At 33.7% G+C, this 15,140-nt stretch overlaps 1 protein-coding gene across 1 annotated transcript in view; it reads right to left on the minus strand.

The window, feature by feature from the left end:
• WRN (WRN RecQ like helicase) overlaps positions 1–15,140 on the minus strand; it is a 113,724-nt gene that overhangs the window by 63,560 nt on the left and 35,024 nt on the right. The window contains exons 9-13 of the mRNA XM_090258272.1: positions 9,911–10,328; positions 4,746–4,826; positions 2,792–2,930; positions 1,431–1,506; positions 146–213 (exon numbers count right to left, since the gene is read on the minus strand). Of these exons, the coding sequence (XP_090114398.1) occupies positions 146–213; positions 1,431–1,506; positions 2,792–2,930; positions 4,746–4,826; positions 9,911–10,328 (782 nt within the window). The remainder of the gene's footprint in view (positions 1–145; positions 214–1,430; positions 1,507–2,791; positions 2,931–4,745; positions 4,827–9,910; positions 10,329–15,140) is intronic.

Consider the following 15,140-nt stretch of genomic DNA (forward strand, 5'->3'; position numbering starts at 1 on the left):
TAACTGAAACCACAGAAAGTGAAACCGTGGATAAGGGGAAACTACTGTAGTTGTATTTTGAGAGTTTAATTAAAGATCAAGCATTTAAAAACCTTTAAGTTTTATTTTTTTAAAGCATTAGGTTATTTGCTTAAGTACAACTTACCAGTTGCCATGACAACAACATTATCTCTTCTTTTTTCCAATACAGAATGAATCACTTTCCACTGAACCCTAGAAAAAGAAAACACAAAAGGCTGTTTTGTTTTACTAACAAGAAACCCAAGGGACAAGTTGAAACCCATTTAATTTTTCCACTTCCTCTAACAGAAATTCTTTTACATTTTTGAGCTTCAATATAAAAATGAACCCTAGAACTCTAAATTTAGGTTACATGGATGCACACAGCTGCATTTAAGATTTCCAAATGTACATACACCTACAGTTTGACCATTTCCTTGTATATAAATTTTACACCAGTAAATAAATAAATATTTAACTGTAGTTAATTATTTATATGCTGAAGTACTTATGGGGAAGTGTAATGATGTCCACAATTTACCTCGAGATGCATTTTAAAATTGGATGGATTAAGGAATAGGTAGAGAAATGATCAATAAATATGTTATTAAGTATAGTAAAATGTTGGAATATAGGTATTCATAGTAAAAATAACATTCTTCAAACATTTTTAATAAAACACTGAGGGAAAAATCAATTAGAAAGGTGTGCTGATAACAACCTATTCTTCCTTATCTGAGTGCTGGTTACACGAGGCACCTAATTTATGAAAATTCATTAATCTGTATATTTATGTGGTCTTTTCTGTATGTAGGACAAAGTTAATTTTTTTTAATTTTAAGATCAAAGGGAAAAAAGAAATAAATGCTTCCATAGATTAAAGTTTAAGTTCCTAGAAGAAAAAAAAATCCAATCTAGATATCTGCATTCTTATTAATTTTATTCAAATTTACTTGTTCCTCATCTCTTCTTTATATTTGTAAATCTATCCACTTAGATGTAAATATATTTGAATATATTAAAAATGGTAAAATTATCACTGTTCTTCAAACTTTTGTCTTATGAACTTCTTTTATACCAGCATGCTTTGAACAGTAAGATTCACAAAACAGGCACACAGATACCTATTTAATGAAAAACAAGTCAGCATTAAATTAAAATTCATTTACTAATATATTTAACCTCATTTCTATCCAGAGCTCTTTATGATAAGAAAAACTATTTTTCCTTGCTAAAAAAATAATTTAAAGACATGAATTTTAAATAAATATTACTTCAAACGAACTTTGTAGTCACAGACGCAATACAATGCCACATATATAAACTATAATGAAATTGTGTGGTTATTGTTAAATGTATGGATTATTTGTCTTTTTTCCCTTGTGAATAAAATAGTAATATGTAATTTAATTAACTGAGATTATACTCACAGCTTAAAACTGGAATGGCCAAAGTAAGTCTTGAGGCAAGTAATTTGCTCTACATTCGGTCCTGGTATCGAATGGTCTTAAAATAAAATAAAATGGGTACTTCTGTTAAAATAGAAGTGCATATAGTGAGAGGGAATAAAATTTTTATTTCCTTGGCTTCTTGTAAAGCATAGAGTGGTAGGTACCAAAGGTTACTGTTTTCTGTCTTTTAAATGCAACCAATTTGGTCCTCTGGGTACCAGAATGACTCCAGATAAACACCTTGGTAATTACCTAATTCTAAGGATTAGAATGTTGCCATGGTTCACACTTTGCCAGAACTGTAAAAAAAATGATGTTTTGGAATTTGCTATACTTCTAAAAATTAACATTAGACCCAACCATGGCTAGTAACATACTAATGCAAATTTTATAATATACCAACTTTCAGCTAACAGTAATCAGAAATTACATTACAGTCATAAATGAAGTCTATAGATAAAATAAAATCTTTATCTTAGTTACAGCTCCACCAAGTCTTTGGCCAAAATTCTAACTGCATGGCACAAGGGAGATATGTTCAATTTACTCAACTGATTTTCATTTTCTACTCAGGTTGCAGGGTTCACAAGGGCCAAGAAAGAGCAACGCAAAGAATCAACATAATTCATCTCTAAACAAATAAAAATTTGTCATTTAATTCTCTATATAGAAAACTAAAAAATATTTGGAGATGTCATATGTGTATTTAACACAAGAAAACAAGTGGCGAAACACTTCCGTTTAACATCTTCATATATTCCCCACCTACAAAATATACTTAAGATTTCTGCATTATAACACTGATGAAATCTAGCTCTAGAGGGAGTTCTACTTCATGAGAACATACTTTGCTACAATAGATTCTATTGCTTACACTTCAATAATAGTGGATTCTTTACTACAGTTAGCATTCACAGTATGAAAATCAGTATACTTTGCTCTTTGACATTGTGCCACTTGTTTGAAGTTGTAAGCTCCTGCAAAACAGACATTATGTATCTATGCCATTTACAATAATGTTTTATATCAGTAATTAATGATTCTTGACCAATAATATTTTTATAATTTTGACAGAAAAAACATAAAATTCAAGATGAAAAGTTTCACAGCACCATACTCACCAAATGACACAATCCTTCTATTACTCGACTTCTATAAATAACAAGATTGTGCTTTATGAAGACCAAAGCACTAAGAGACTTAATGACAAATATAGAGGATATAATTAACTATATGCCACAAAATCCCTGACCTCCAAAGCATTTAAAAACTGAACTCTAAATTTCAAGTCAGTGGTAGGTATCAGAGGCGAGTCATTTCAAATATAGTACAGTGCTTACCTTCATTATCTTCTTCTTCCTCTTCAATAGCTTCATCCTCATCTTCATCTTTTTTAAAAAGAATATCCAGATTTCTTTCCACATCTAGACATTTTGAATGAATTGGATCGACTATTAATCTACTTAGGTCTTCTAAAGACTGAAAGTTAAAAAATAATTTTAAAAGCAAAATCATTAACAGTGCCATATCTTTTTCACCAAACACAAAAGGAATATTAATAACAGAGCCTACAATTTTATTCAAATCTGGCAGATGTGCAAGCAAAACCACAAAAGAGCATGTGTGCTCCAGTTTAAATATGTGCTCAAAAATGGTTTCTAAGGCACAAGGCCAAAGACGAAATACTTCTGGCATAAACAGAGGTCATTAATAGTAGATAATAAACTGTCCCTAGGAAGAGTTATCATACATTTTGAGTTTAGATAATTTAAAACATTTTTTTTTTATCATACTTCAATGTTTTCAATTTCCAAGCAGTAGACACGGGTTTTAATGTTATTTTTGTGACAAGTTTCTCTATATCATACATCAGTCACAGTCTTCTGAAGTAAACATATGGTTTAAGAAACACTACAAATGTGAAATGAAGTTTTTTGTTTTTATTTTTTTCTGACAATATCTTATTTCCTTCCTTAAATGAAGATTAGCTATTTAAAGAATATTAGGGCATTTCAAAATTGTTTCATTTGTAAAAATTTTTACTGAGAAATGACAGAAAGAAATATTAAACCACAGTTATAATTTTGTCTTTTTAGTGAAACTTCCACTGAGTAAATTTGACAAGATTATTTTAAAAGTGTATGTTTCAGTTCTGGAAAAGGAAAATAAATGTTCTGTTCCTGATTATTTATTCAAGTTAACAAACATACTTAGAAAAACATTTTGAAAGTAAAAGTTCTCTCACATGGGCATCCAGGTTGCCTTCTAAGAGGTTCAACGTGGAAAATGTTTGTAGAAGTCCACGAGTATACTATAAAGGCACTACCTAAAGAGCACTCCTCAGAGAAATGGTTAACCAATGGAGGAATATGATTTAGCATTTATTTTCTATTATTGCTATTAGCTAATATTTATTAAAACTTACAAATGCCAGGCTCTACTAAGCTCTTTGGAAGTACCACCTTCAGTAATAACAACAGCTGTTAACTGAGTATCAAAAAGGCTAAAAAACTTGCTCAAAGTCACACAGCTAATAAATGGAGAAGCTGGGATTAGAACATAAAATTCAGAATCCACATTCCTAATCACTACCCACTACTCTGCCTCAAAACTAGAGAATCAAGAATCTAATCTCATTTCATTAAAAAAATCACATCAACCTAAAAAAATTAGGGATAAAGAGCATGCATAACTGTGAACTGCTATACTTTCATTTTCACTTTATTTGGCTAAATTTAGACTTTTCATTCTAAGTGTCCATCCTTGGTCACAGGACCTGACCAAGAAACTGGAGGTTGGGTTAAGGGATAGAAAATAAATAATAAAATAATGATTTCATTTTGATTACAGGGGGAAACTGAACCTATTTAAAACATTAGAAAAGTATATATAATAAACATAAAATATTTGTAGTACATAAAAATAAATAAAGAAAAAAATACTGAATAGAACTTTCAAAAAAAAGGGATATGTACACGTGAATGGAAAGAAAGGAAAACCTATTTCAATGGAGAGCTGGATCACAACCCACACTCCAGGAAAAGATTAAAAGAAAGTGACCTAAAAGAGAACACAGAAAACATATTAGTATGTTTTCTAGTTTGTAAAAATTAGTATACTACTAAAACATTATTCATAAACCATATAAAAATATAAAGAACTATGAATTGGAAAACAAAATCTAATGTTACGTAATTGACAGCAATCTCATTGTGGTGAGACCAGGTAATATTTTACTTAATTAAATGTCCTTTAGAAAGAACTAGAAGTGCTCTTCCATAATTTTAAACATACCTTAACCATCTCCATTTCTAAATCGTCATCACTTTCAATTACACAAGATGTATCTTCTTCATTATCTTTGGAAGATAAACCCTTTAAGAAAAGGATTTCCAAAATTAATTTCCAGTATAATTGACTCCACACCTTCTTTTCTATAAAATAAAGCTCTCTTCTCTAATAGATAAATTTATAATACATATTTGTATGTTTATATGATAGAAAGATAGAAGGGAAAGAGGGTGGTAGGTAGAGAGGAAGAAAGGAGGAGCAAACATAGAAACAAAGAAACAAAAAAATAAAAAGAAAAATATATAATTGGAAAGATAAAAAAGATAGGTAAACATAGTTGAGATAAAGTCCAAACTCTAAATAACAATACAAAGTGAGAGGTTCAGCTGTCATTAAACAATGTCAAACTATGTTCCCCAAACTTGTGAGGACAAGAACCTCTTCGCAAGGTTGAAAAATTCTCTACAAAGCCAGGAACAATAGTTGTTCTTATCTACCAACTTATTTTAAAAAGATTCAAAAAGGACTATGATCATAAAAACACCTTTGAATAAATCAGTATTTTACAATAGCTCTACATATATTTGAAAAACAGTGTCCAATAAGTTATTTATTTAGTTACTGCTGATGTTTAGACACGAGAACCCTTTACAAAAATTTGGCTATTCTCAGGAAGCAAGCATCCCCCTGCACGGCAAACTGCACAAAAGTTATAAAAAAGAAAGACTGCCCATAAATGTCTAATCTTTAAATTGTAAGTAGGTTGCGGGGGGGGGGGGGGTCTTAAATAATCTGAAAATATTAACCTTTAAAAAAAGATTTTTAAGTAAGTTTTAGACAATGAGAGAAAAACTTTTACTTTTTAAATAGGGTCTTTCATTGACAAAGAAAAATGCTAATAATTATTACACAATTCGTCGTCGGCATCCGTCCGTCTCGAGAGACGATGGTGTAGCTTCTACTGAAGCTACAGAGCCTGGGCAGGGTGATATGGAGGGTCTGCTGTTGCCCATGCAGCAGACCCCCCCTCTCTTCGCAGCTGAAGGGTCCAAGGGAAAGACGGAGTCAATACAGCTTGGCTTCAGGTGCGCCGCAGGAGTTGCCGGTGTTGACTACAACGTCAAACCGCCTTAGGGACTCCGGCTCCGGATTTTCTGTCGGGGTTTACTCCCTTAGCCTTTCCCCTGAAGAGGTATGCCGCAAGGCAGCGGAGGTTTTTTGGAGTCAGAGTTTTCCTTCTCTGATGTGTAATTAAAAAAGAACTTTAAAAACTTCTAATAAAGAATGCAGCAGTTCTGCAGCCTGTCAGGAACAATCTCCGAGAAGAGTAAAAAATGGAGATCATTTCTACTAAACAGTAATTGTTTTCAAACAACTGTATTTTGTTAGAACTTATTACACAATTAAAATGGTAATAATTAGGATAAATGATCTCAGTCAGATCATGAAATCCTGATCATAATTCTGTATCATTATACAAAAGATCATTTTAAACTATACACATAATAGGAAATTTCTAAAAAATTGAAGGGTAGAAAATTTTATCCTTTGTGACAATATGGATGGACCTGGAGAACATTATTCTAAGTGAAATAAACCAGTCAGAGAAAGACCAGTAATATGATTCATTCATATGTAGAATCCAATGAACAAACTGAACTAACAAGCAAAATAGGCACAGACTCATAGAGAGCAGGCAAACAGCTGGTCAGGGTGGGTGCGGGTGGCTTCGAGGGGATAGAGGATCAAAAAAGAAAAAATCAAGAGAAAGAACTTGTGGACAACAATGTGGAGATTGCAGGGAGGGAGGGGCCGTGATATACATGGAAGAGAGTATAATGGGAATAAATGGTAATGGGAAAAATACCATAAAAATAAATTAAATCAAATTAAAGGGTAACATAGATGCTAGCAAAAGGTATTTCCTAAAAAGGGATTTTTTTTTAAGTATATTTTATTGATTATGCTGTTACAGTTGTCCCAATTTTTCACCCTTTGCTTCCCTCTACCCATTACCCCTCTTCCCTCCAGCATTCTGCGCCCCCCAGTTCATGTCAATGAAACATACATATAAGTTCTTTAGCTTCTCCATTTCCTATACTATCCTTAACATCCCCCTGTCTATTTGTATCTACCAATTATGCTTCTTAATCCCTGCATCTTTACTCCAGTTCTTCTCCTTCCCCGGCCCTGCTGACAACTGGCCAATGATCCCCATACCTATGACTCTGTTTCTGCCCTGGTTGTTTGCTCAGTTTGTTTTTGTTTTGTTTTTTAGATTCAGTTGTTGATAGTATTGAGTTTGTTGTCATTTTGATGTTCATAGTTTTGAGCTTTTTTTCATAAATAAGTCCCCTCAACACTTCATGTACTGATGGCTTGGTGATGATGAACTCCTTTAGCTCTTCCTTGTCTGGGAAGCTCTTTATCAACCCTTCCATCCTAAATGATACCTTTGCTGGATAGAGTAATCTTGGTTGTAGGTCCTTGCTTTTCATCACTTTGAATATTTCTTGCCAGTCCCTTCTTGCCTATAGTTTCTTTTGAGAAATCAGCTTATAATCTTATAGGAACCTGCTTTTCTCTTGTTGCTTTTAAGATTCTCTTTATCTTTAACCTTTGCATTTTAATTACATGTCTTGGTGTGGTCCTCTTTGGGTTTAACTTGTTTGGGACTCTGTGCTTCCTGGACTTGTATGTCTAGTTCCTTCGCCAAATTAGGGAAGCTTCTTTCATTGTTTTTCAAATAAGTTTTTTTTTAAATAATTTATTTGCTTGCTTATTTATTTATTTTTAGAGAAAGGGGAAAGGAGAGAGGGAGAGAAACATCACTGTGTGGTTGCCTCTCACTCGCACCCCCAACTGGGGACCTGACAAGCAACCTAGTCATGTGCCCTGACTGGGAATCAAACCAGCAACAATTGGCTCACAGGCCGACACTCAAATAAGTTTTCTATTTCTTGCTCTTCCTCTTCTCCTTCTGGCACCCCAGATTCTGATGTTGGCACTTTTGGAGATGTCCCAGATTCATCTTATTCTTTCCTCACTTTTTTAAATTCTTGTTTCTTCATTCTGTTCTGGTTGACTGTTTATTTCTTCCTTATGTTCCAAATTACTGATTTGAACCTCGGCTTCCTTCCCTTCACTGTTGGTTCCCTATGAAGTTTTATTTATTTCACTAAAGGTAGCTTTCATTTCTTCCCTTATCCTTTTGCCATACTCAATGAGTTCTCTGAGCATCTTTATCACCAGTGTTTTGAACTCTGTATCTGAAAGGTAGGCTATCTCCATTTCATTTTGTTCTTTTTCTGGGGTTTTGTTCTATTATTTCTTTGTCTCCTCAATTTGGTAGCCTCCCTGTTTGTTTCTGTGTATTAGATGGAGCTGCTCTGACTTGGTCTTGATGCACTTGTTATGTTGTATGGGGTGGAGCCTTAGTTATTTGCCAGGGTGGGGCAACTGGCTTCACTGCTTTGTGACTCTGCATGGGGAAAGGGGTCAGAGAGGGGACAATACTGCTGCCTGGCTGCTGGAGTCTTGCTCGGCACTCGCCCCATTTCCAGTCACTTCTCTCACTTCCCGTATGTGATATGGTGCCCCTCTAGCTGTTGCTCTGGTGGTGGTCCCCAGAGTGGGTAGGTTTGCATATAGTCTAGGACCTTGCAAGCCCTTTAAAAAAACTCTTTTGAGAGATAGGCAGTTTCTTGCACTGCCCAACCCCCATTGGTTTTCATACCCAGAACTTATGAGGCTTTGTTTCCCTGGTGCTGGAACTCTGTTCTGTGCAGTCTGGCCTAGAGATGTAATCGCTCCCCTGGTGTCCATTCCAGCTTTTACCCACCACAACTGAAATGTGGGGGGACTGACTGTCCTGCTGGCTCCACCGCTGCTGCCTCGCCATCACTGCTTCTCCACTGCTGCCTCACCGCCACCACACCACGTCCTCTCTGGCCCAGCTTTGCCCCTCCTACCTATCTGGATGAATATGGCTTCTTTAAATCCTATTGTCCGACTTCCATATAGTTCGATTTTCTGGCAGTTCTGGGTTTTTTGCTTTGTTTCGTTTTGAGGTTAGTTGTGATCCTTCTTATGATTGTGCAAGAGGGCAAAGGGTGTCGACCTATGCCTCCATCTTGACCAGATGTCTGGAATATGTTTTATAAACCATTGGTATGAGAATAATTTGAAAACAATTTTAAAATAAAATGCATTTACATACTGATAGAAGTGATTACTAATTACTAGCCAAAATATACAGAATTCTTCAAATACTGAGACTTTGATTGCCATTAGAAAACTGAGAGGGAACATAACCCTATTAAGTGATTTTTAAGTCTAATTTCTAATTTATAAAAAAATGTATAAAATTCTACTGAATGTGGGCATCATAGGTAATTTTTCAAACTACTGAAAAATGAATGAGATAAAACTACAAGGCTATATGATGCCTCTCTTGTGATCTGTCTTTACAATAAAAGAAACATAATGACAACTTCACTATTTCAAAAAATATGCTTAACTTGGCAAGCAGAAAAACAAAATCTCACCTATTAAACTATTCTAATCAGAACATAATAATTAGAAATCTAAACATGAATTTGAGGGAGAATACAGAATGTTTAACAATAATCTATTATAAAGAAACATACATTACTGTCTCTCCAGATGACAGTAAGGTTAGTATCAAGCAAAAACAAGATTATTATAAACCCTCTCACAATAGCAAGTAAAGAAAATCTGTATGAGGAAACAAAACTATTTTCCAAACTAAAGTTTGGAAGAGTAAACACTCGTAGATACGTAGGAAATCCAGAAGAAAAAAAAAAAGCATAAGTATTTATAAGATAAAAGGCAAGAGAAATGCGAAAATAGCAAATTACAATAAATGTAAGATGCTGCTTCTTCTAAGCTGGGAGTAGCAAAATATGGCTCACAAGCCAAATCTAGCCTACTTTTTCTTTTTGTAAATAAAGTTTTCTTGAAACACAGACAAGCTTATTTGTTTACATTTGTCTGTAGCTACTTTCACACTAAACTGGCAGAATTGAGTAGCAACAACAGAGACTGTGTGATCCACAAAGCCTACAATATTTACTATGTGCCCCTTTACATAAGAAATTAGCCAACCCCTATGGATGAATGAAAATTGTTTTCTCTTTACTTAGTACCTCAGGAGATGTGTAAGTAACATCTCTAAGATGTTTTTGCTGGGCCTGCTGTTTCAAAACTTGTAGTTCAGATTCTGTAATATCTAACATCAAAGAAATTCCTTCTGTATTCTCTTTCAACTTATTGTCTTCCAGTCCATCTTCAAATCCCTCTTCTTGTTTCATTTCATTTGCAAGCATATTTTCTCCATCATGCATAAATAAGCTATCAGGTATTGAGTCCCATGTCTCATCTTTAACTTCAGGAAAAACTTGATCTTCTCTCATTTGTTTCTGTTGCTCTCCACTAGCAGCGGGGCCTTCCAATGGCAGCGACTTAAAATCACTGCCAGGCCTCGGTTCAGTCTCAGCAGAACCAAGTATCACCTTCCTCAGTGAATGCAGATTTTCTGAAATACCCTTCAATAGTATAGAAACCCTGAAAAAAATTAAGAAAGGTTAATTCAGTTTTAATTGCATTAATTATAAGGACAAGTGTTAATGCTTTTGAATGAGTAGAAACTTTCTAAACTGACTTCACTTCAAGAACATTGTTTTGTTTTATTTTTCAATTACACATTGGATTAAGTTTGTTCTTCATTTCCTAATGCCTACTATGTACTTATGTCTGGAGGCTACTCCCTAAAACAGCAATGCACCTCTGCATTCAACAGTTGACTTCTATGCTTATTAAGTGCAACAGTATTTGGTCCCATAGTAAATATTCATGCCAGACATACCCTTTATGCTAATTAATTTAATTTGATGTAAATCAAATCAATGATAACCACTAAAAAAAAAAAAACACTATTTCATTGAATTCTAAGTTGAACATGTGAAAAGACTTAGCAAATTTCCTTTAAAAAAAAGGTTCTGTTTGACTAACTATAGTTCAAATAACTGTAACAGTTTGGCAGAAAAATCTTAGGACTCTGCACTCAGATTGCTTCCAGTTTCTGAAGTTTTCAATCTATTTTAAAAGAACTAAAACTGGAAACTGTAGATGATACATATAGATACATTTAAACAAGAAACATTCTGCAAAACTCCAAACATCAGGCCTATATTTAATGAAAAAGCCATGATGTATATACCAAAAGATTATAAACACATATACCTTAAATAAATGAAAATTAAATAAAAAGAAAATTTTTATGACCTGAAATGAACTGAATTTCTTAACTTCTTAAATATAGTCGCTAATATACATTTTAACTAAGTGACTTTAAATGGCTATATTATAACCAAACCTGGTTAACTAAACAGGAAAACCAATGTTAGAACATTAAATGAGGCACACTATCTTATCCATTTGTTATAGGGCTTACGTTACAGCAAATTTTAGTTACTCCATAAAAGTAGAAATAAAAAGAGAAAAAGGAATCTGTTGAGAAAAGACATGTTTTATTTAACTAATGTTTTTGTTTCGCTCTTCTAATTTTTCTGTATTAAAATCAATCCTTAATAAAATCTGGCATGACTTTTATTAAATTCATTGAAGTGACACTGGTTAATAAGACTGTATAAGTTTCAAGTGTACAATTCTATAATATATCATCTGTATGTTGCACTGTGTGTTCACTACTCAAAGTCAAGTCTCCTTCCGTCACCATATATTTGACCCCTTTTATCCCCTTCTACCTTCTCCACTGCCTTCGCATCTGGTAACCACTATACTGTTGTCTGTATCTATGAGTTTTTGTTTTGTTCGTTCATTTGTTGTTTTCTGGTTTATATCCCACACATGAGTGAAATCATATGGTCAAAGTGACAATAATCAAAACAGCATGGAATTGGAAAAAGAACAGACACACAGACCGGTAAAACTAAATTGGTAGCCCAGAAATAAAACCATATGTATAAAAGCAAATAATTTTGACCAAGAAACCAAAAACATACAATGAAAAAAAAAAAAAAAAAGAAAAAAAAGAAAGCCTCTTCAATGAATGGTGCTGGGAAAAATTAGAAAACTACATACAAAAAAATGAAACTAAATTATTTGTCACCATATACAATAATTAACTCAAAGTGAATCAAAGACCAAAATATTAGACCTGGAACAATAAAATACATAGAAGAAAACATAGGTACTAAACTTATGGACCTTGATTTTAGGGAGAATTTTATGAATTTGACCTCAAAGGCAAGGGAAGTAAAAGCAAAAATAAATGAATGCAGCTATATCAAACTAAAAGCCTCTACACAGCAAAGGAAACTTATCAACAAAACAAAAAAGGAAACCAACGAAATGGGAGAAGATATCTGCAAACAGTACTTCTGATAAGGGGTTAATACCCAAAATATATAAAGAACTCATATAACTCAGTAACAAGTTTTTTTTTTAAATCCAATTTAAAAACGGGTAGAGGACCTGAACAGACTCTTCTCCCAAAAAGACTTACAAATGGCCAACAGGTATATGAAAAGATGCTCAGTTTCACTAGCTATGAGGGAAATGCAAATCAAAACCACAATGACATACCAACTTACACCTGTTAGAATAGTTATTATCAATAAGACAAGAAATAACAAGTGCTAGAGAGGCTGTGCTGGCCGGAATGTAAGTTGGCACAGACACTATGGAAAACTATATGAAGGATTCTCAAATAATTAATAGAGCCACTATTTCGAAAACATTTATCTGTAAAGAAACATATAGCCCTATATCATTGCAGCATTTATTCACAGTGTCAAGACAGGGAAATAACCTAAATGTCCTTCCATGGATGACTGGATAAAAAAGATATCGTACATATAAATAATAGAATACTATTCAGCCATAATAAAAGATGAAATATAGCCATTTGCAACAATATGAATGGGTCTAGAGAATATCATGCTAAGTGAAGTAAGTCAGACTGACATGACTTTCAAAATTTTATACTGATGACTCAAATAAAGATTTGATCATTCATGGGAATAAAATATCAAAAGTCCTGAGTTATTTTATGAGTTTTTTAAGAATTTTATTTATTGATTTTTTTTTTTTTTAGAGACAGAGATAGAAACATCAATTTGTTGTTCCACTTATTATGTATTCATTGGTTGATTCTTGTATGTGCCCTGATTAGGGGTCAATCCCTCAACCTTGGCATATCACGACAACACTAAGCAAACAGGCAGGGTTATTTCATGAGTTATTTTCACACTGAAAACAGCACCATTAACAGCACTCCAACGTTGAGCTCAAACTTAAGTTGAGAAAATCTGCATCAAAAAATCAAAAGCAAAATTAAATTCAATCCTACAAACTCACTAATTCTAAGACTCTAAAATTCTTCAAATCTTATCTTTTAAAAAAACACATCATTATACACAGGTACACAATACAAGACCTGTATGTAAATACATTAGTAGGAACAGATAACATGCCCCAGTTTAATTGTTAAATGCATGGGGAATGCTGTGATATATAAACATAGCAACAGTGACACACAGATTGACAAGACTGTAAGGGCTCATTTATTTTATGTGAACATAAGAGAATAGCACGTTTCATGTAAGATAACTATTTACTCTAAATAACATCAAAAGCTGCCCGGTCTTCTTCAATAATGAATAGTGTACTTTTCCTTCCTTCACAGGATTGTTATGTATATTAGAAGCCTGCAGACAACCTCAGCACCCAGCAGAATGTCAAGTACATGACAGCAATACAACAGATAAGTACTGAATTTCAATCAACAACTAAGGAGTCCTGTACAATTCAATACCTCCCACGTCCACTGAAGCATAAAGCTGTTCTCTTCTATAACAACCCTCACATGGCTCTATTTTAAGAGTTCTTAGATTTTATAATTTTGTTCTCTCCTTCAGAGATAGCCAACTGCAACTTCTAGCTGTTGTCATGTGTGTAACATTACTTATCTATCCCTGGTTTTCATTTTAACTAGATAGCCAAGCTTGTCCAACTCTATAAACAAAGAGCAAATATGCTCTGACTGTAGCCTCATGCATTCCACTGGAAATACAGTGAAGTGAGCTTAAATTCAAGTTTATGGCACATATTTTGGCTGTTCAAAGGCCTGTTTTGTTCCCTTCTGGTTCTAAGGTATAATCTAGATATATTAGGTATTACTGTAGAATTGTTACAAAGAGGACGAAATTAGAAATTTAACTAGTTCTTGTTTTGACCCTAAAACTTTACAAGATCTATCTTTACTAAAAATGAATCCAGTATTTTCCATTCTCAGGTTTTAAGGAAATCTATTTAGCTTTGGCATTACAAAGCAGAGCATTCAAGGATATTTTAATTGCTAGAACAAAAATCTGAAATACATATAAACACCATATAAACAGTGATTTTCCTTCTTTTATGGAGGGAAAAATGTAAAAATGAAACGGCTTTATTGGTATCTTTCCCCATTGAGAGGTTCATCTTTCAGAAATTCTCAAATTTACATAAAAACTACTTAAACAAATTGCTGCGGGTAAATGACTTTGAAAATGAGCTGTATTTCTATACCATATTTTGAAATCTCTCAATAAAAATATATCATAAATCTGACCCAATAAAGAACACAGTAACAATCATTTTGTCAGAGTCAGAACTTTATTTTAACTAACTGCTCCCTATTTCCACAAAGTGTCCTTCGGTAGAGGCTTGGATGAAGAAGATGTGGCGCATATACACAATGGACTACTACTCAGCAATAAGAAAAGATGAAATACGCCATTTGCAACAACAGGGATGAATCTTGAGAATATCACGCTAAGCGAAGTCAGTCAGTCAGAAAAAAAGTGAAGAACCATATGATTTCACTCATGCAGGATATAAAACTGAAACTCAGAGACGCAGACAATAACAGCATGGTGGTTAACGAAGGGAAGGGTGTGGGAGGCAGTAAAGGGTAAAGGGGGCCAAATATATGGTGACAGAAGATGATCTGACTTTGGGTCACGTATCATAGAAATGTACCCCTGAAACCTACATGACCATATGAGCCAATGTCACCCCAATAAATTTATTCTTTTTAAAGAATTCTATTTTAACTAAGTGCTTCATATTTCTACAAAGTATCTTTGCCTCAAAATTATATTGTCGCATTGTAATCATTCACTGTGCAAGAACAATCCTGCTTTCAGAGATTTAACAATGAAGTCATTTAGCAACTAAGACCAGGGCAAGGCCTGGCTTCAGAAGGAGTCGGCTACATAGCACTAGTCAGTAGTGCTGTGTCCATTAATCCACATATGTCAAGTTTTCTTGTCCATTAGCTATAAAATCATTTTTAAAATCTGAATGCCTCTT

This window comes from Furipterus horrens, unplaced genomic scaffold (genome assembly GCF_987537825.1).
Source record: "Furipterus horrens unplaced genomic scaffold, mFurHor1.1.pri manual_scaffold_12, whole genome shotgun sequence".
NCBI lineage: Eukaryota > Metazoa > Chordata > Mammalia > Chiroptera > Furipteridae > Furipterus > Furipterus horrens.